This window comes from Lipotes vexillifer, unplaced genomic scaffold (genome assembly GCF_000442215.2).
Source record: "Lipotes vexillifer unplaced genomic scaffold, Lipotes_vexillifer_v1.1 scaffold23, whole genome shotgun sequence".
Lineage (NCBI taxonomy): Eukaryota > Metazoa > Chordata > Mammalia > Artiodactyla > Lipotidae > Lipotes > Lipotes vexillifer.
The window spans coordinates 887,355-906,726 of record NW_006796283.1 but is presented as its reverse complement, the minus strand read 5'-3'; the positions used below and the strand labels follow the sequence as shown (position 1 = coordinate 906,726).

Here is a 19,372-nt window from a genome sequence, read left to right as displayed (position 1 = left end):
GGGCCCAGCCGCTCCGCGGCATGTGGGATCCACCCGGACCGGGGCACGGACCGGTGTCCCCTGCATCGGCAGGTGGACTCTCAACCGCTGCGCCGCCAGGGAAGCCCACCGGTCCATTTTTTGATGGGGTTACTTGTTTATCAAGCTGCACGAGTTGTTTTAAATTTTGGAGAGTGATCCCTTGTCAGTGGCATCGTTTGCAAATATTTTCTCCCATTCTGTGGGTTGTCTTCTCGTTTTTATGGTTTCCTTTGCTTGCAGAAGCTTTTGAGTTTAATGAGGTCCCGTGTGTTTATTTTCGTTTTAATTTTTCTTTTATTTTGGAGTTTAATTGATTAACAGCGTTGTTACTCACAGGTGTACAGCAGTGATTCAGTTATACATATACATGTCTCTCCTCTTTTTCAAATTCTGTTCCCATTTCGGTTGTTACAGAATAGTGAGCAGAGTTCCCTGTGTTACACTGTAGGTCCTGTTGCTTATTTATTTGAAATATAGTAGTGTGTGTATGTCAGTCCCATACTCCCAGTTTATCCTTGTCCTCCACCTTTACCCTTTGGTAATCGTAACTTTGTTTTCTAAGTATATTTTGTTTTAGATTCTGCATGTAAGTGATATCATGTGATACTTGTCTTTCTGTGTCTGGCTTACTTCACTTAGTATGATAATCTCCAAGTCCATCCACGTTGCTGCAAATGGAATTATTTTATTCATTGTTTTAATCGAAGTATTGATGATGTATAGTGTTGTGTGCATCTCTGCTGTACAGCAAAGTGACTCGGTGATTCACATATATACATTGGTTTTTTTTAAATACTCTTTTCCATTATGGTTTATCCCAGGAGGTTGGTTGTGGTTCCCAGTGCTAAGCAGTAGGACCTTGTTTTTTTATCTGTTCTAAATATGATAGTTTGCATCTCCCAACCCCAGACTCCCAGTCCATCTCTCTCTCCCTTCACCCGTCCTGTTTGGCAGCCACCAATCTGATCCCTGTGTCTCTGAGTCTGTTTCTGTTTTGTAGATAGGTTCATTTGTGCCATATTTTAGATTTCACGTGTAAGTGATATCACATGGTATTTGTCTTTCTCTTTCTGACTTCACTTAGTATGATACTGTCCAGTTGCATCCATGTTGCTGCAAGTGGCATTATTTTGTTCTTTTTTATGGCCAAGTAGTATTTCATTGTATATACGTACCACATCTTCTTTATGAAGATGGACATTTAGGTTTCTTCCATGTCTCAGCTGTTGTAAGCAGTGCTGCCATGACCACAGCGGTGCATGTATCTTTTTCAGTTATAGTTTTGTCTGGGTATATGCCCAGGAGTTGGATTGTTGGATCATATGGTAGCTCTAGTTTTAGTTTCTGAGGAACCTCCATACTGTTCTCCACAGTGGCTGCACCAACTTACATTCCCACCAACAGAGTAGGAGGGTTCTCTTTTCTCCGCACCCTCTCCCGCATTTATTGTTTGTGGGCTTCTTGATGATGGCCGTTTTGACTGGTGTGAGGTGATATTATAGTTCTGATTTGCATTTCTCTAATAATTAGTGATGTTGAGCATCTTCTCATGTGCCTGTGAATATCTGTATGTTTTTTTATTTGGAGAAAAGGCTATTGAGGTCTCCTGTCCATTTTTTGATAGGATTGTTTGCTTTTTTGATATTGAGTTGCATGAGCTCTTTGTAAATTTTGGATATTGATTTCTTGTCGGTCACATCCTTTGCCAGTATTTTCTCCCAGTCTGTAGGTTGTCGTTTCGTTTTGTTTATGGTTTCCTTTGCTGTGAAAAGCTTTTGAGTTTAATGAGGTCCCATTTATTTTTGTTTTGGTTTTAATTTTTATTTTATAAAAGCTTTTGAGTTTAGTGAGGTCCCATTTATTTTTGTTTTGGTTTTAGTTTTTATTTTATATTGGGGTTTCGTTGATTAATAATGCTGTGTTAGTTTCAGGTATACAGTATAGTGATTCAGTTTTACATATACATGTATCTACTCTTTTTCCAATTCTTTTCGCATTTTGGTTATTACAGGATAGTGAGCAGAGTTCCCTGTGTTATACAGTAGGTCCTTGTTAGTTATTTATTTGAAATATAGTAGTGTGTATATGTCAGTCCCATACTCCCAATTTATCTTTCCCCTCCACTTTTCTCCTTTGGTAACTAAGTTTATTTTCTAAGTCTGTGAGCCTGTTTCTATTTTGTAAATAAGTCAGTTTGCATATTTTGTTTTAGATTCTGCATATAAGCTGTATTGTATGATGTTTGTCTTTGTCTGTCTGGTTTACTTCACTTAGTATGATAATCTCCAGGTCTGTCTGTGTTGCTGTGAATGGCATTATGTCATTCCTTTTGATGGCTGAGTAATATATGTGTATATATATATGTACCACATCTTCTTTATCCATTCATCTGTCAGTGTCTATATATATGTACCACATCTTCTTTATCCATTCATCTGTCAGTGAACATTTAGGTTGCTTCCCTGTCTTGGCTATTGTAAGCAGCACTTCACTGAACGTTGGGGTGCATGTATCCTTTCGAACCGTGGTTTTCTCCAGATATATGACCAGGAGTGGGATTGCTGCATCTTACGGTAGCTCTCTTTTTAGTTTTTTAAAGAACGTCCACAGTGTTTTCCATAGTTACTGTACCAATTCACATTCCCACCAACAGCATAGGAGGGTTCCCTTGTCTCCACACCCTCTCCAGTATTTATTGTTTGTATACTTTTTGATGTTAGCCATTCTGACTGATGTAAGGTAATATCTCATTGTAGTTTTGATTTGCATTTCTCTTATAATTAGCGATGTTGAGCATCTTTTCATGTGCCTCTTGGCCCTCTGTATGTCTTCTTTGGAGAAAAGTCTATTTAGGTCTTCCCCCACTTTTATATCGGGTTGTTTGGGGTTTTTTTGATATTGAGCTGCATGAGCTGTTTGTAAATTTTGGAGATTAAGCTTTTGTCAGTCACAACGTTTGCAAGTATTTTCTCTCATTCTGCGGGTTGTCTTGTCGTTTTGTTTGTGGTTTTGTTTGCTTGCAAAAGCTTTTGAGTTTAATGAGGTCTCATTTGTTTATTTTTGTTTTTATTTCCATTATTTGAGGAGACAGATCAAAAAGATTTCGCTGTGATTTATGTCAGTGTTCTGCTTATGTTTCCCTCTAAGAGTTTTTAGTATCCCAGCCTTACAGTTAGGTCTTTAATTCTGTTTGAGTTTATTTTTGTGTATGCTGTTAGACAGTGTTCTAGTTTCAGTCTTTTACATGTAGCTGTCCTGTACACACTGGTACACTGTGTACCAGTGTAGCACCATTTATTTAAGAGAATGTCTTTTTTCCATTGTATAGGCTTGCCTCCTTAGTCATAGATTAATTGGCCATAAGTTTGTGTGTTTGTTTCTGAGCTTTCTTTGATCTGTATTTTTTGTGTTTGCCTGTAGCATACTTTTTTGATTACTGTAGCTTTTTTGTAGTATAGTCTGAAGTCAGGGAGCCTGATTGCTCAAGTTTCGTTTTCTCTTGTCAGGATTCCTTTGGCTATTCCGCATCTTTTTTGTTGCCATACGCATTTTAAAATGTTTTGTTCTAGTTCTGTGAAAAATGCCACTGTTAATGTGATAGGGATTGCACTGATTCTGTGGAATGACTTGGGTAGTGTAGTGATTCTGACAACATTGATCTTCCAGTTGAAGAACATGGTATATCTTTGCCTCTGTTTGTATCATCTTTGATTTCTTTCATTAGTGTGTTAAAATTTTCAGAGGACCGGTCTTTTGTCTCCTTAGGTAGGTTTATTCCTGGGAATTTTATTCTTTCTGATGTGCTGGTAAATGGGATTGTTTCTTTAATTTCTGTTTCTGATCTTTTGTTGTTAGTGTATAGAAATGCAACAGATTTCTGTGTATGTATGTTGTATCCTGCCACTTTGCTGAATTCATTGATCAGCTCTTGCAGTTTTCTGGTAGCATCTTTAGGATTTTCTTTGTATAGTATCCTGTCATCTTCAAACAGTGACAGTTTTACTTCTTTTCCAATTTGGATTCCTTTTATTTCTTTTTCTTCTCTGATTGCCATGACTAGGACGTCCAAACTATGTTGAATAAAAGTGGAGAGGGTGGACATGCTTATCTTGTTCTTGATCTCATAGGAAATGCTTTCAGGTTGTCGCCGTTGAGAATGATGTTAGCTGTAGGTTTGTCATATATGGACTTTATTATGTTGAGGTAGGTTCCCTCTATGCCCACTTTCTGGAGAGTTTTTATTATAAATTGGTGTTGAATTTTGTCAAAAGCCTGTTCTGCATCTATTGAGATGATCATATGGTTTTGTTTGTTTGTTTTTGTTTTATTTTATTTATTTGTGGCTGACTTGGTTCTTTGTTGCTGCACGCAGGCTTTCTCTAGTTGCAGCAAGCGGGGGCTACTCTTCGTTGCGGTGCGCAGGCTTCTCATTGCGGTGGCTTCTCTTGTTGCAGGGTACAGGCTCTAGGCCCGTGGGCTTTAGTAGTTGTGGCTCGTGGGCTCTAGAGCACAGTCTCAGTAGTTGTGGCCCACAGGCTTAGTTGCTTCACGGCATGTGGGGTCTTCCCAGAACAGGGCTCGAACCTGTGTCCCCTGCACTGGCAGGCGGATTCTTAACCACTGCGCCACCAGGAAAGTCCGATCATATGGTTTTTATTCTTCAGTTTGTTAATGTGCTGTATCACACTGATTGATTTGCAGATATTGAAAAATCCTTCCAACTTTGGGATAATCCCACTTGATCATGGTGTATGATCCTTTTAGAGTATAGTTCAATTCGGTTTGCCGGTATTTTGTTGAGGATTTTTGCATCTGTTCATCAATGATAGTAGCCTGTAGTTTTCTTTTTTTTATGGTATCTTTGTCTGGTTTTGATATTAGAGTGATGGTGGCCTTATAGAATGAGTTTGGGCGTGTTCTTTCCTTGGCAATTTTTGGGAATAGTTTCAGAAGGATAGGTGTTAAACTCTTCTCTGAATGTTTGATAGAATTTAGCTGTGAAGCCATCAGGTCCTGGAATTTTGTTTGTTGGGAGTTTTTAAATCACAGTTTCATTTTTAGTACTTGTGATTTGTCTGTTCATGATTTCTATTTCTTCCTGGTTCAGTCTTGGAGGGTTGTACCTTTCTAAGAATTTGTCCATTTCTTTCGGGTTGTCCATTTTACTGGCATATAGTTGTTTGTAGTAGTCTCTTGTGATCCTTTGTATTTCTGTTGTAACTTCTCCTGTTTCATGTGTAATTTTATTTATTTTAGCCCTCTCCCTTTTTTTCTTGATGTGTCTGGCTAAAGGTTTATCAATTTGGTTTATCCTTTCAAAAAACCAGCTTTTAGTTTTATTGATATTTTCTATTTTTTCTTTGTCTCTATTTCATTTATTTCTGCTCTGATATTTATTATTTCAGTGTACTATCTTTGGGTTTTGTTTTTTCTTCTTTCTCTAGTTGCTTTAGGCCTAAGGTTAGGTTGTTTATTTGAGATTTTTCTTGTTTTCTGAGGTAGGATTGTATTGCTATACACTTCCCTCTTAGAACTGCTTTTTCTGTATCCCATAGATTTGGGATGGTCATGATTTTGTTTTCATTTGTCTCTAGGTATTTTTAAATTTCCTCTTGTTTCGTCAGTGACCCATTGGTTGTTTAGTAGCACATTGTTTAGCCTCCACATATTTGTGTTTTTACAGTTTTTTTCTTCTAGCTGATTCTAATCTCATAGTGTTGTGGTCAGAAAAGCTGCTTGATATGATTTCAGTTTGCTTAAATTGACTGAGCCTTGCTTTGTGGCCTAGCATGTGATCAGTGCTGGAGAATGTTCCATGTGCACTGGAAAAGAATGTGTATTCTGTGGCTTTTGGATGGAATGCTCTGAAAATATCATTTAAGTCCATCTGGTCTAATTTGTCATTTAAGGCTTGTGTTTCCTTATTGATCTTCTGTCTGGATGATCTGTCTGTTGATGAAAGTGGGGTGTTAAATCCCCCTACTATTATTGTGTTACTGTCAATTTCTCCCTTTATGGATGTTAGTATCTTCTTTATATATTGAGGTGCTCCTATGTTGGGTGCATATACATTTACAATTGTTATATCTTCTTCTTTCATTGATCCCTTGATCATTATGTAGTGTCCTTCTTTGTCTCGTAACAGTCTTTATTTTAAAATCTAGGGACTTCCTTGGTGGCGCCCTGGTTAAGAATCCACCTGCCAATGCAGGGCACACAGGTTCGAGCCCTGGTCTGGGAAGATCCCACATGCCGCGGAGCAACTAAGCCCATGCGCCACAACTACTGAGCCTGCGCTCTAGAACCTGCAAGCCATGACTACTGAGCCCGTGTGCCACCACTACTGAAGCCCGCATGCCTAGAGCCCACGCTCCACAACAAGAGAAGCCACTGCGATGAGAAGCCCGCGCACCGCAACGAAGAGTAGCCCCCGCTCGCCGCAACTAGAGAAAGCCCACGTGCAGCAATGAAGACCAGTGCAGCCAAAGATAAATAAATAGAAGTAAATAAATCTATCTAAAAAAAAAAAAAAAAAAACTATAGACCAGCATGAGGAGCAGAGTCGTTACCTTACATTAGAGAGAATGCATGACAATAAGGCATCGTCCATCCAAGGCAGTATTGTTTTTGGCCACCTCAGTGGATGAGGTTGTGGCACAGGGTGCAAACACAGATGAACCTTTATTTATTATTTATATTTTTGGCTGCGTTGGGTGTTCATTGCTGCACGCGTGGGCTTTCTCTAGTTATGGTGAGCGGGGTCTACTCTTGGTTGTGGTGCGTGGGCTTCTCATTGCAGTGGCTTCTCTTGTTGCAGAGCAGGGCACGTGCTCTAGGCACGACGGCTTCACAGGCCTCTAGAGCGCAGGCTCAGTAGTTGTGGTACACGGGCTTAGTTGCTCCACGGCATGTGGGATCTTCCCAGACCAGGGCTCAAACCTGTGTCTCCTGCATTGGCAGGCAGATTCTTAACCACTGCGCCACCAGGGAAGTCCCGATGAACCTTTAAAATGTTACATTAAGTGGGAGAAGAACCAGACACAAAGACCAACTATTGTATTCTTCTATTTATATGAATTGTTCAGAGCAGGCAGATCCACAGAGACAAAGATTAGTGGTTGCCTCAGGATGAGGGTTTGAGCAGGTGATGGAACCATTATGGGGTTCCTTTTGGGATGAAAATGTTCTGAAGTTGATTGAAGTAATGGGTGCACAACTCTGTGAATATACTAAAAAACCATTGAATGGGTGAATTGTATGGTATGTTGATTATGCCTCAGTAAAGCTGTTGGAATAAAACCGAAAAGAAAATACTGCCTCAAAGAGGCACACGGTCTTCATCCTGAACCGTTGCAGTCTTTTTCTCACCTCGGAGCTATGAATGGCTCATTACTAGTAAAGAATGAATGTCGCATTTATTTGGGGTTGGGGTTGGGGGGGCGTGTGAAATTTGAAAAGCCTCTGAGAGATTGTGATTATCCCCTTCCCTTTGGAAATCACCTGGGGGTACCTACCTCCTAGAAGCTAGGACACTTAGAGCCAGGTGCACTCAAATACAGTTTAAGAAAGATTGCTCAGGTGTTTTGTCTTTACTTCCTGTCCCAAAGGGGTGTGTGAATCTGGTGGTCCTGAAACATGACAGGAAACTCCAGTCCCTTCTGGTCTGAAGGGCGTTTTTTTAAGCAGGTACCTCCCCACCGGCCCACCAGGCCCTGGTTCTGTTGGCGCTGCGTCCCTTTGTGTCAGTTTTGGCCTATTCTAACCCGGGTGATAGAGGGCAAGAACTGTGTCGTGGGAGGGCCAGAGTCAGAGAGAAGGTGTGGAGACAGTCTGCCTGAGGCTTCTCATACGCCTGGGCAGTCGTGCGGTGACAAGGAGTGGAAATCACTAGTCAGTCCGTGGGTCCTGCGCAGGAGCCAGCTGCTGCTTCTGCCACTGTAGGTTAGTTCTCCCCTGTTCTTGGACGGCATATGAATGGAACCGTCTGGCATGTCAGTTTTTCTCTGACTTCTCTTATTCATCGTACTGTCTTTGAGATTCGCCCTCGTTGTAGCCCGTGTCATGACGTCATTCTGTTACCGCTGAGTAGTGTTTCCTGCGTTGTGTGAGTATATTCCACAGCTTGATCCCCCATCCTTCTGTTGGTGGATATTTGGGTCGTTTCCCATTTTAGGCTACTGTGAGGAAGGCTGCTTTGAGCAGAGTCATGTCTAAGTCTTTTTGCGGGTATGTATTTTTATTTCTCTCGGGTAAATAAATACCTCGAGTCGTGGAACTGGCAGCTCGTAGGGCAGACTGTGCTTCGCTCTGTTAGAAGCTGCCCAGGAGCCGTGCAGAGTGGTTGAGCCACTCCTGTAACCCCAGCAGAAACGTACGAGCTCCTGTTGTTGCACTCGTGGCCGTCACTGGGTATGGTCGGTCTTTTTGATTCGTTGCAGGGTTTGAACAGAGGTGTTTCATACTCTGATTTAGATGTGGAAAAGAAAGAGACTCAGTCTGCGGTGTGGAGATGAGTGTGGGGAGAGGGCGGTGGGGGGTTAGCCCGGCAAGAGCTCAGGGTGGCTTGCCCAGTGAGTTGATGGAAGCGGGCAGATGTGGTTGGCATCTAGGCGTATTTTGAAGAAAAGGGTCAGCAGGATTTGCTGAAGGACAGACCATGGGATCAGAGAGAAGAGGTAAGGGTGCCCACCGGGGTTGCTGGTGGGGCTGCCGTTTCCTGAGACTGGGCACATCACAGGGACAGTGTGGGCCAGGGTGGGAGCCGGGAGGGGGTTTGAACATGCGACGCTGGAGGTGCCTGTTAGACATCCGAGTGGCAATATTGTGGGTAGTGGGGCATCTGAGTCAGGAGGTCAGGGGAGCGGCTGAGCTGGGATTCTAGGTGTGGAAGGCGTCCTGAGAGCATAGGTGGCGTTTAAATGAAGTGGGATGAGAACACGTGGGATATGGGTATAGGCGGTGGAGAAGGGGTGAGGGAAGGAGCTCTGTCCTCCAGTGTGTTGAGGTCAGGAAGGCCTGGGGGAGCCGGGGAGATGAGAGGAGCACTCGGGGAGAGCGGTATCCCAGAAGCCAAGTGAGAAACACACCCCAAGGATTGGCCCTTGTCAGACGTGACAAGGCCTGAGATGTGGCCGTTGGGTTTGGCTGAGGTGGTGGCGTCGGTGAGCCGTGTCAGAGGGTGGGGTAGTCGCCCACCCGAACAGTTAATGCCGATGCCAGGGAACTCTCGAAGTTTTGTTGTGAAGGGCATGAGAAATGGATTGGTAGCTGGGGAAGGATTTGGTGTCAGGGGAGGGTTTTCTTTTCAAGCTGGTAGATGTTGCATCGAGTTTGTTGGATGGCTCCGATGGCGAGGGCAAGAGGGATCACTCAGGAGTGGGGACAGATGCCGAAGCGGGGTTCCGTGCAGGTGAGAGAAGGTCCAGCGTGCCCCTTAGAAGGATGCGGTGGCGGTAGTGTGCGGAGCCCCGCAAGGTGTTGGGGAGAAAGCGTGGAGTGGGCGGGCAGGGTGGAAAGTGAGAGGGTGGCTGGAGCAGGGGAGTGTAAGGATTGCAGGGTAGCACCGAGGGCCCCTGGAGATGCGTGGCCAGTCATTTCAAACGAGGCCCCACTGCAGAGCTCTGTCTGTGTGTCCCTTCGCCATAGCGTGCAGTGGCGGGTTCAGGACTCGGGTTTTCTCAGGCCAGGAGGAAGGACAGAAGGGGAGAGGGGTGAGGCGTGTGGAGATTGTTCCTGTGGATGGAATTAGACTCAGCAGTTGGATTCCAGACGTGGGCCTTTCAGCCCTGTATTCGTTGTAAGTTGTCTTGCTGTCTGCTGAACAGGGTTTAATATAAAAGTAAATTTCTCCGGCCACTGGTTGCTGTCGTCACTGCTTTGCATCAAAGGCAGAATACTTCACTCTTTACCTAAGAAAAGACCTTCGGACTCTGACACACTGTTTCCAGTCATAGATTCTGCAGGCCCGGCAATAACAATAACCCCAATCTACCACCTTCTCTAAGAGAAGCGCTTGAGGAAGTCGGCCCAGTGATGTCTACTTAGTGATATGTTATTTCAAAAAGTGGGGTTTTTTCATGTATTTTTTAGTTGATTGACTAGGTAAGGTAGGTACTTGGTAAATTTGGAAGGTTTTAAAACTGTGTTTTGCTCATGGTCGTGGTAAAGTGCACACACTTCTGAATTTCAGAGAAGTTGGAGGAGGTTCGGGATCATGAACAGAAGGAAGAAACTTTTACCCCAATGCCCAGCCTTTACTACATGGAGCTCAGCAAACTCCTGTTAAATCAGTAAGTACCTCTCACTCCTTCGAGCCCACAGGCACGATGCAACCCCCAGTTCCCAGACCACCTCCTTTCGTGCTCCACGCTCATTACCGAGGGAAGTGGTAGCTTTGGCCCCCAGGTCCTCAGTCAGTAGTCTGGGAGTCGTTTGTGGGCGCGCACACACTGGCCGGGCTCTGTGTCTCCCTGTTTCCCTTTTCCCCTTTCTCCACCCTTCCCTCTCCTCCTGGTGAATCCCGCGGTTCTTTCCATTCTGCGTCCTACCCGTCACTTGATACTGGACTCTAGCATCAGCCCATCATCTCCAGCAGTAGCCTTTTTCTTAACTGCAAATGTTTTATTAGTCGAGCTGCACCCCTTTTCTCCTTTGGGCCTGTGCATCTGCGTTCTTGTATCTCTTGCACAGGAAAGGGCCAGGGGTCGCATTTTCCTTCGACCCTGGGCTAGAAGGCAGGTCCACTGGGGCAAAACTGTTTCCCCTCATCCAGTTCCGGCTCCCCATGGGCTTCCAATTCATTCTCCGCCTTGCAGCCAGAGCGGCCTTTCAAAGATACAGCTGCCTGTATCTGTCCCCTGCAGTCCCCTGCTCCTCGGAGCCTCTCTAGGGTCTGAAGTCCTGATCGTGGTATTCGAAGCACCATGTAGCCTGGTTCCCTTCTCCTGTCTCGCACCACCCTCTGCGGTCCTTCCCTCCGATTCTCTAGGGTCCAGGCTCACGTTGGCCTCCTTCACTTCTTCACACGTGCCCAGGTCCTCAGAGTGCACAGGCACATACGTGTGTGTGTGTGTGTGTGTGTGTGTGTGTGTGTGCGCGCGTGCGCGTGCGTACACCGTCCTTCTGCCCAGTAAGTCCACCTATTCCCTGCTCCCTCCTCGGGTTTAGCATAGCAGGTCCTCCCTCCCAGGTTACGTGTACCTGTCCTCGTGGCAGCTCTGCACCCCTCTGTAGCACTTGTCAGGTGTAATGCTCTAACTGCTGTGCCTGTGCTGTTCCCCACCCCCGCCCCCAGGTCTCATGGGCAGGGACTGTCTCGCCTGCCCCCGCACAGTGCCTGGTACTCACATGTTTGTGGAATGAATGAATGCATCAGTGCAGGGGGCAGGCAAGTGTGGCTACTTAGAATGTAATTTGCACAATGTCAAGCTTTTGAAGCCCTGAGCACCTTTTCATTGATGGATTCAAGAGCAGAACCAGAACCAAAGTTGGAAGCTCCCTACTGCCTCCCGAAGAGCAGCAGGGGCCGGGGGCCCACCTGTGGAATTCACGTGAAAATCTGCACAACATGGACTTGTCCTTGAGTTGACATGTGGCTGCAGTTGTGTAGTTCACAACATTCTCAGCATTCAACATGCTAAGCATCCCACCAGGTAGTGGAGATGGTCATGCAGGCTTGAGTTCCAGTTTTGTGGGGAAGAGATGCGACCCTGTTGACAGATGTGGTATAACCCTGCAGTGTGTGCTAATGCTGTTCAGAGTATGTCGGGGTGCAACCCTCATGCCTGGTGCTGCCAGAGAAGGGATCCCTGGCTTGGAGGCTGAGGGGAAATTTACCAGGGGAGAGGGCAGTGTAGGTAGAAGGACAAGTGAAAGGGCCTGGATTTGTGGAGCAGGGCTGTTGGGACCTGCATGGACTGAGTGAGGGCAGGGCGGTGGACGCGGCGTCCCCAGGAAGGTGTTTGGGCAGGCGGGCGTCATCCGGAGGATATGAGAGGGCTGCTGTCGTAGGGGAGTGTGACTGCAGAAGGGAGAATATGGGAGCAGAGCGGAGGCCGGTTCATCTTCAGTTTTTGAAGTTCAGTGCGTTACGTACGCAGTTCCTATCGGAACCCTTGTTTTATAATTCCTTAGAGCCATCCATTCAGTGAAGGGACCTCGGTTCTGCAGTGCAGTTCACGAGGAGCTGGGGTCCTTTGTTCTGTAACCTGCTGTTCAGAGCATAAGATCCAAATGTTTGGGTCTTAAATAGAATCTACTCTATCTACTCATCTTGGGCTCATTTCAGCCTGTGGAGAGAGCCTGGCCAGCTTATCCTCGGATGCCTGGTGACGAACGACGTTGGCTTTTGCTTTTGTCTTCTAGTTTGTCTGTTCCTTCAAAGGTTAGTTTAGTTTAAAAATGTGTCACACAGGAAGGCTCTCAGTGCGGCCCCGCTGACTCCAGTCAGTCAAACTGTTACCCAGAATTTGCTGTGTATAGGTGTGCTGTTTATGCTAATTTGCAGTTTGTTCTGTGACTTTTGCAAACGTGTCTCTGTTTTCTCTGTAGAGTGGGACAGTCCCTATCTTTCCGGGATTTTGTGAGGATAGAAATGCCTGGCACAGAGCCTTCGTCTTCTTTGCCTAGTGGGTTGTAGCCCTTGGATAACAGATGGGGTATTAGCATTAGAGGTCATGACCGCTGAGCCAGCCTTTGAAAGAAATTCGTTCTCGTTGGAGATTCTATAGCATGAACACTCAGTTATCCTGAGTCAGGAGGACCCACTCACAGCTGCTTCTCCAAGATCTAATTCTTCTTGGTGAATCACAGAAGTCCTTGTGCCACAGCTTGCACAGGGACAACTAACATGAGCACAAATAACTCGGTGAGGATCCTGGCTGAATTTTCTTGGCACCAAGCTTAACTGCTAGAAATCCTTACATTTTAAAAAACTGAAAAAGCGAAACAAATTTTGAGTCTAGACCAGCTTGTGCATTTTTGCCTAAATCCAAGCAGCATTTACACAGAAGCCACTCCTACCTGGAAGTTGCCTTAGTTTACTGAGTGCTTCCTTATGCGATTTATTTCACCTTTTGCTTCCTTTAGTGCTTCAGACAACATCCCAAAAGCAGATGAGATCCGGACCCTGATCAAGGACGTGTGGGACACTCGCACAGCCAAGCTCCGGGTGTCTGCTGACAGCTTCGTGAGACAGCAGGAGGCACACGCCAAGGTGGGCACGTGGTGGGCCGCCCACGGAGGCCGGATGCTCTGTGGGACAGCCCGCGGCGTCTTGTCTGCTTAGGGCATCGCGGGAAGGGATAACTAACCATGCGGGGCTTTCAGAAAATTATTACTCATTGTTGGTTCCTTATTTTTATCCAGTAGATTTAACCTTTTGTGAAATCAAAGACTCAACCAACCACTCTGTTTGCCCTTGTGTTTTAGCTGGACAACTTGACCTTGATGGAGATCAACACCAGTGGGGCTTTCCTCACACAAGCGCTCAATCACATGTACAAACTCCGCACGAACCTGCAACCTTCTGACAGCTCCCAGTCTCAGGACTTGTAGGCAGAGACTGGTTTGTAGAGGCCCGTGTCTGCCGGCAGGAGGCTCACCGGGTGGCCTGAGTGCTCGGGACGTGACAGAGGTACCCACATTTCCAGAGTTCTAGAACCACTTCTGAATGTATGCAACGAACTGCAGTGAAGCAAGGGATGGGTTCATAACCTTGTGGGCAAGCAACAGGCTTGTGCTTAGTCCTCGAGACATTCTGTAATTCCACGTCTGTGTCTGGGAGCCAGCTGTCCTTTCATGGGGAAATGAGAAAAAGCATTGGCAGAACGAATGATTTCCCTAGCAGAGCTCTGGGTCTCCTGCACGGGACTGTCGTGTGCAGGTGAGTGTTCGGTGACGTCCGGTGTTGCTTTTAAGATGGAGATGTAGCAGGATGGGAACGTGGCCGCGGCCAGTTTTCTCCCTTCTTGACCCTGATCTCTTGGGCTAAATTTAGAGTCTGCTACAGAGGCTCTTCGCACGGAGGGGAGCAGATGAGTGGCGAGTGGCAGCAACCCCGTATTTATCATCTGAGCCCCGATACACAATAAAGATGAAACCAACCCACAGCTCTGTTGGGTTTTTTTCCTGCGTAACTGCCACGCAAAGGAGCAGGCCAAGTGGCTAGAATGATGTGATGGACCAAACTTGAGAGGTTTAGCAGGCAACTGTCAACTTCCGACCGACACTCTGGGTACCTCTTGTGCTCTTGGCTGCTTCTGGGTAAGGCCCTAAAGCGTTGCTTATCAGCAAGAGGAAAGTCAGGGGAAAATCAATTCCGTGTTATCGAGTGTGTGAGTGAAGCTGAAGACACGATGCCAGGGGGAAAAGTGGGGCCTATTTATTAGTGGTTCTTGATGGACTGAGGGGAAGACAGTTCTAGGCAGCAGTGGCTCAGGTAACGGTATTGGTTTTTTTTCCCTAGGAGGAAAAGTTTAAGCGCTAGCATTGCTCAGTCCCTTACAGAAAAGTACGTTACCGCGGGGGAGTGGGGTGGGGGAAGATCGTCTTGTCATGTAATGCGTAGGTTCGGTAACCAGCTGGTTTCCAGTGGTAGCGCCGTCAGTCATCTCGAGGGTTATGAAGGGTATACGCGCGTGATCAACTGGGCCTAAAGAATATGTGCTGGTGTTTTTACCCTTCAGGGTCTAAAACACAAACCTACCTCAGGCTGCTCGAGCAGCTATTGTTCAAGCACCGAAGGGCCGCACGTGGAGGGCTGAGGACCCAGAAGACCTGGTCTTCATCACTTAAGAGATGACAGGACTTGTCTTTTCATCTCTCTCTTATGCAGAATCCTTCAGAGTTAATCTGGGGAATGTTCTAGAATGAAACCACATGTTACTGTGGCGGTTTAGGAGTCCTGTCTGTGGATCTCAGATTTCACCCTGAATCCCCTTCTCTTAAAACCTGGCCGAGGCACAGTCAAGTCTGTCTTCACACTTTACCTGTAAAGCTGTGTAACTGTTGAGCTCTCATTTTTAGTTTTTGGCCTTATTATAACATAGAAAAGAGGTTTCTCTTAAGATGATTTAGGAAGATTTTATTTTTTGGGTGTTGTCAGAAATTACAGCAATATATTCATAAATACCTAATTACTACATTCAACAAATAATATTACAATACAGTTAATTCAAACAAGTACACTTAGAACAGGTTTAATTTCACAGCATCTAAACTGCCCCCCAGAGTGACCGAGGCACCGTTCCTCCTCCTTCCATGTACTGGTTGACTGTTCTAGCAGTTAAGCGTAGCTACATACAGAGAGAGTAACACGACTGATTGATTAGCGTGGTCTTCCTCGGGTCAAGGTAGAGTTAAGGAGTTAAGGTTAAGCGCTGGATCAGAAAGTTGGGGACAGGCTACTGCAAGTAGTAAAGTTGATAGTGTGGCTACCTGGAAGAGGACAGGGCTGCTGCGAAGTGGCTAATCCACGCTGTACGATGAATAGCATCGCGGTGCTGACCATCTCCACCTGGTGGCAGGTCCCTGGAACTTGCTACACCTTAAGCCGTGGCCCAGAGGGAAAGGGGGGTATGCAATCTCATTTTGGAGATGCGACAGCATTGTGAGCTACTTGACGAAACACCATCCCACATACAAACGTAAGACTTGCTGTTAGAATACTTTAATGCTTCGCTACTTTGCTGAAGGTGTCGGCTCCTTTTAATATTCCTCGAGTTTCCCTGAAGGGTGTATGATCTACGAGCATGTTCATGCCAATTAAGTGTTTTGTTTCCTTTAGAATACAGACTACACTGTTGAAGAGCCTATCTTGGTCGCTTACTTATCTGAGATTACGGACTAAGATTATATTTCACATCAGTTTGGCTTGTTTCTACGTGTGGCGCCAAGTTTGGGGGAAAGCTCGGGGTTGTTGCTAATGATCTGATTAGATGCAGAACCACACGACTCACTTTTGGAAGGGATCCCATCCCGCACAGGTTTAGCGAAACCCCCTTCAGGTGCCGTGGGAAGACACAGGTCGTGAAGGACTGTTCACAAAAGTACTGACACAGAAGGTCCATGATCGGTTCTAGAGCAAATGTGGTGCGCTTCTGAACTTTGTCTTTCGAACTCAGTGTGAAACAGCTGAACAAAAAGCTTCAGGGATTCCATATTTCTCTGTCAGTTTTTAAGCCCAAACTGAAAAGAGGCTCTGATGCCTACCATGCTCTTTCAGAATAAGTGTTTTCAGATTATAAAACTAACTACTAAATGGAAGAGAAACACCCCCAAGTATTGGGTACTATGTCCCAGTGGTGCCAGAGCCTTAGTACCCAGTCTTTTGTTTTCAAAAGACACTTTGTTACCTTTTCCTTAGTTTATTCGTGTTGCCTTATGGGTCTGTATTTATATTCTGATTGTCCTATTACTTCTTGAGCCTTAGAATATTCAGAGAGACCCTCACAGGTCGGTGGGAGTATGGGGAAGCAGAGTGAGGGAGCAGCTCAGAGGCGGGGCAGGGGGAAGGCAGGCAGTTCTAGCTCGGTGACACAGCCGCACCCCGGGGCAGGCGTCCCTTTCCTTTAACCTGCGTGCCACATCCTCCTCCCCAAAAGCGAAAGAGCAGACACAGGCGCTCCGCTCAGGTGGTAACAGGATGGGGCTGTGCACGTTATCAGGTCTACTTATCCCTTTGCCTTTTGGCCAGGACCCCTACCAGAGCCGAGGAGCAAAGGCATCCGGACATTTCCTACTACGGAGTTAGGAGGACTGGCGGGAAGCGTTAAGATGTAATAACCCTTAGGCCTTCAGAGACAGCAAGCAGATTTTAGGTAGAGAAATTCAGTGACGTTTTGCCCTGATCATTGGCAGTGGGGCTCCCTCTAAACACCTGTCGCCACCTGTGGCACATGGCGCCCTGTGTCTTCGCAGGGGAGGAGGCCCCCGGAAGAGCCCTTGGTTCTCGTCAAGTCGTTTCTGTAGAGAGAAAAGCACTTGCTGACTGCTGATAATACTGGCGGCACTTTTTTGTCTGAGTTTGCTAATAACTGGAAGATTCTTGGCAGACGTGCAAAGCAAACTGTGTGGGAACAGATAAAGTGACACAGTGCCATCTGCCAGCAAGCTGTTCTGCGCAGCTAAGGTCTGGGGCCGAGGGCATGGCCACTGATCACAGTGAGTAGCCTTCCTGAAGGTCAGCCAGCCCTTCCCCTGGCCCAGGGCGTGATGCTCGGGGCCCCTCCCCTCCCCCGGGCAGACCAACCACTGGCTGCTTTGGCCTCTGGTTCAGGCCCATTTGGGCAAGAGATGCCTTCCTGATCTAGATTTCACCCTGCCTGAACCTGCCTCATCCCCGTTCCTAGCCGCTCCTGTGGTTGGCACAGTCAGTCAGTCCAAGAAGAGAAGTTCTGCGCAGACATTGTTCACCCTACTTTCAGGTTGGTACAAACAAAGCTTTGCATCTAAATAAATAAGCCCTATTCAGTTTCTACTTTGCACGTGCGCAGACGGCCGTAAGCCACCTCAGCATCCTGTCCCAGCAGCCGCTCCCTTCCTCAAAGGCTCTTAACGAAGCCCGTGTGCGCCTGCGCGCGTGAAGGTGCAGGTGCACACACAGCGTCCACCTGGCTCCCACTGGAGCCCGCCCCTCCTCGCTTCATAGCATGGGCTGCGGTGAACTGGCTGCAGTCCGGAGCAGGGGCGGGGCACAAGAGGAAGTCAGTCGTAACCATGGCTTTCTACATCATCACTCTGGTGCAACTCAAGAATGAAGTGATCGCATAGGCGCCAGTGGTAATAAGCTCTTTACTTTTCTTCTTCTTTAATTTTTTTTAAAAACACTTCAATATCTTAATGTCCTGACCAGCAGCAGTACAAACACTAAAAGCAAGGTTTTTTTCTTCTTTTTTTTTTTTTTGCCCAGAAAAACAAAACGAAAACAAAACCCCCAAACAGGAAAACAAACAACAAAAATCCCCCCAAACCACATATTAAAAATGGCAGGCTTTTTTATAACAATAATTAAAGTAATAAAAACATACAAAACTTTGTTTTTTTAATATATATACACAGTACAAGGCTGAAGCACCTTTGACTTTCCTCTCAAAAATTTACGTTTGTATGAAAACACCCCTACCGCAGTAACAATCTGGTGGGTGTGAATAAATGTGTACACAGAGCTCTGTACATTTCCCCCCGTGAAGTAATAAAAAGGTACCTTCAGTTAGTTGATTCGCTTTTTAGGTAAAGGTAAGAGCTTTTCTGGGGAAAAGCCTTGGGTAAGGCTTTCAGCACTGTTGCTTTGTGTGCTCCTAGGACCTGTTGCTTTGAAGAAAATTTTTGCAGAAAAAGTAACTGAAATAAAGCCCTTTACTTAAAAATGCACCCCACCTCCCTTCCACTGAAGGTAGGTCTCAGCCCCGGGGAGGACTGAGACCGGCCACCACCCCCTGCAGCCAGAACCACGTGGGTTCTCGAGGCCTAGTAACATGGCAACACAAGGCAGAACACCAAGGTCCGATCCAATCTTGCACACCCAGGGGCTAGAAATGATTGAATTTTAGTGTCGGTAATGGAGCCTTTCATCTTCAGATTAAAAAATCATGACGTGGGGAAAGAATAAAACTGCCTTTTAAGGAAAAAACTGGGTGTTCTACAGGGGTTGCTCGCTGAATTACAAAGGCGATTCAGTTGCATTGAAGTCAAGGCGAGTTCGTCTTTTTTTCTGGAGCCTGGAATCCTTTGCTTCATGCATGGCACATTCTCATTTTTTTAAGCTTCAAACCTCCCAGTGAAAAATATTAAATATTCAAGGTAATAAAATAGATAATATTTCTATACTATAGGTTCGGCCTAGTGCAAGGGAAACCGTCACCTAGGATATCCCTTAAAGTAACCTCTAGGCCAATGCATTGCAGGCAACGCAAGGCACTTCCGTAAGTGATCCAGTTCTGCCTGGAGTCGCTCCCTTTCTGAAACTATCTTCTGTTTCTGGCTCCTCAACTCCTGGAGAGAGAGAGAGAGAGAGAGAGAGAGAGAGAGAGATTCACGTGAAGCACTCATTTCACGGGGTAAGGAAACGTGTGTGTGGAATGCACAAATGTGCTGGAGGCCAACCTTCAGCACTCACTGTCCCTGAGGTTTCGGGTTCTTACAGTACCTGCGCTCGCTCACAGGTACAGGCTCTGGTGCTGTCTCAGCTTCAACCCTGAGATTTGAAAAATTAGCCCTGCCGCTATAAAACTGCTGCTGCTTCGGGAGTGGCCGAGACCTAAGACCCGATCTGAGCCAAGCCCCCATCCCATGGGCGGGAGGAAGCACAGCTGCAGCGCTGAGCCTGGCTGCCGGGGGGTGGGGGGTGGGGGGG

At 46.2% G+C, this 19,372-nt stretch overlaps 2 protein-coding genes across 2 annotated transcripts in view; one reads left to right on the top strand and one right to left on the bottom strand.

Moving 5' to 3' along the window:
* GINS2 (GINS complex subunit 2) overlaps positions 1 to 13,575 on the top strand; it is a 17,411-nt gene extending 3,836 nt beyond the window's left edge. Inside the window, exons 3-5 of the mRNA XM_007468415.1 lie at positions 10,211 to 10,310; positions 13,108 to 13,234; positions 13,450 to 13,575. Coding sequence (XP_007468477.1) covers positions 10,211 to 10,310; positions 13,108 to 13,234; positions 13,450 to 13,575 — 353 coding nt within the window. The remainder of the gene's footprint in view (positions 1 to 10,210; positions 10,311 to 13,107; positions 13,235 to 13,449) is intronic.
* A 5,301-nt stretch (positions 13,576 to 18,876) lies between these two features.
* Positions 18,877 to 19,372, bottom strand: part of GSE1 (Gse1 coiled-coil protein) — a 34,454-nt gene continuing 33,958 nt past the window's right edge. The window contains exon 15 of the mRNA XM_007468414.1: positions 18,877 to 19,011. Coding sequence (XP_007468476.1) covers positions 18,877 to 19,011 — 135 coding nt within the window. The remainder of the gene's footprint in view (positions 19,012 to 19,372) is intronic.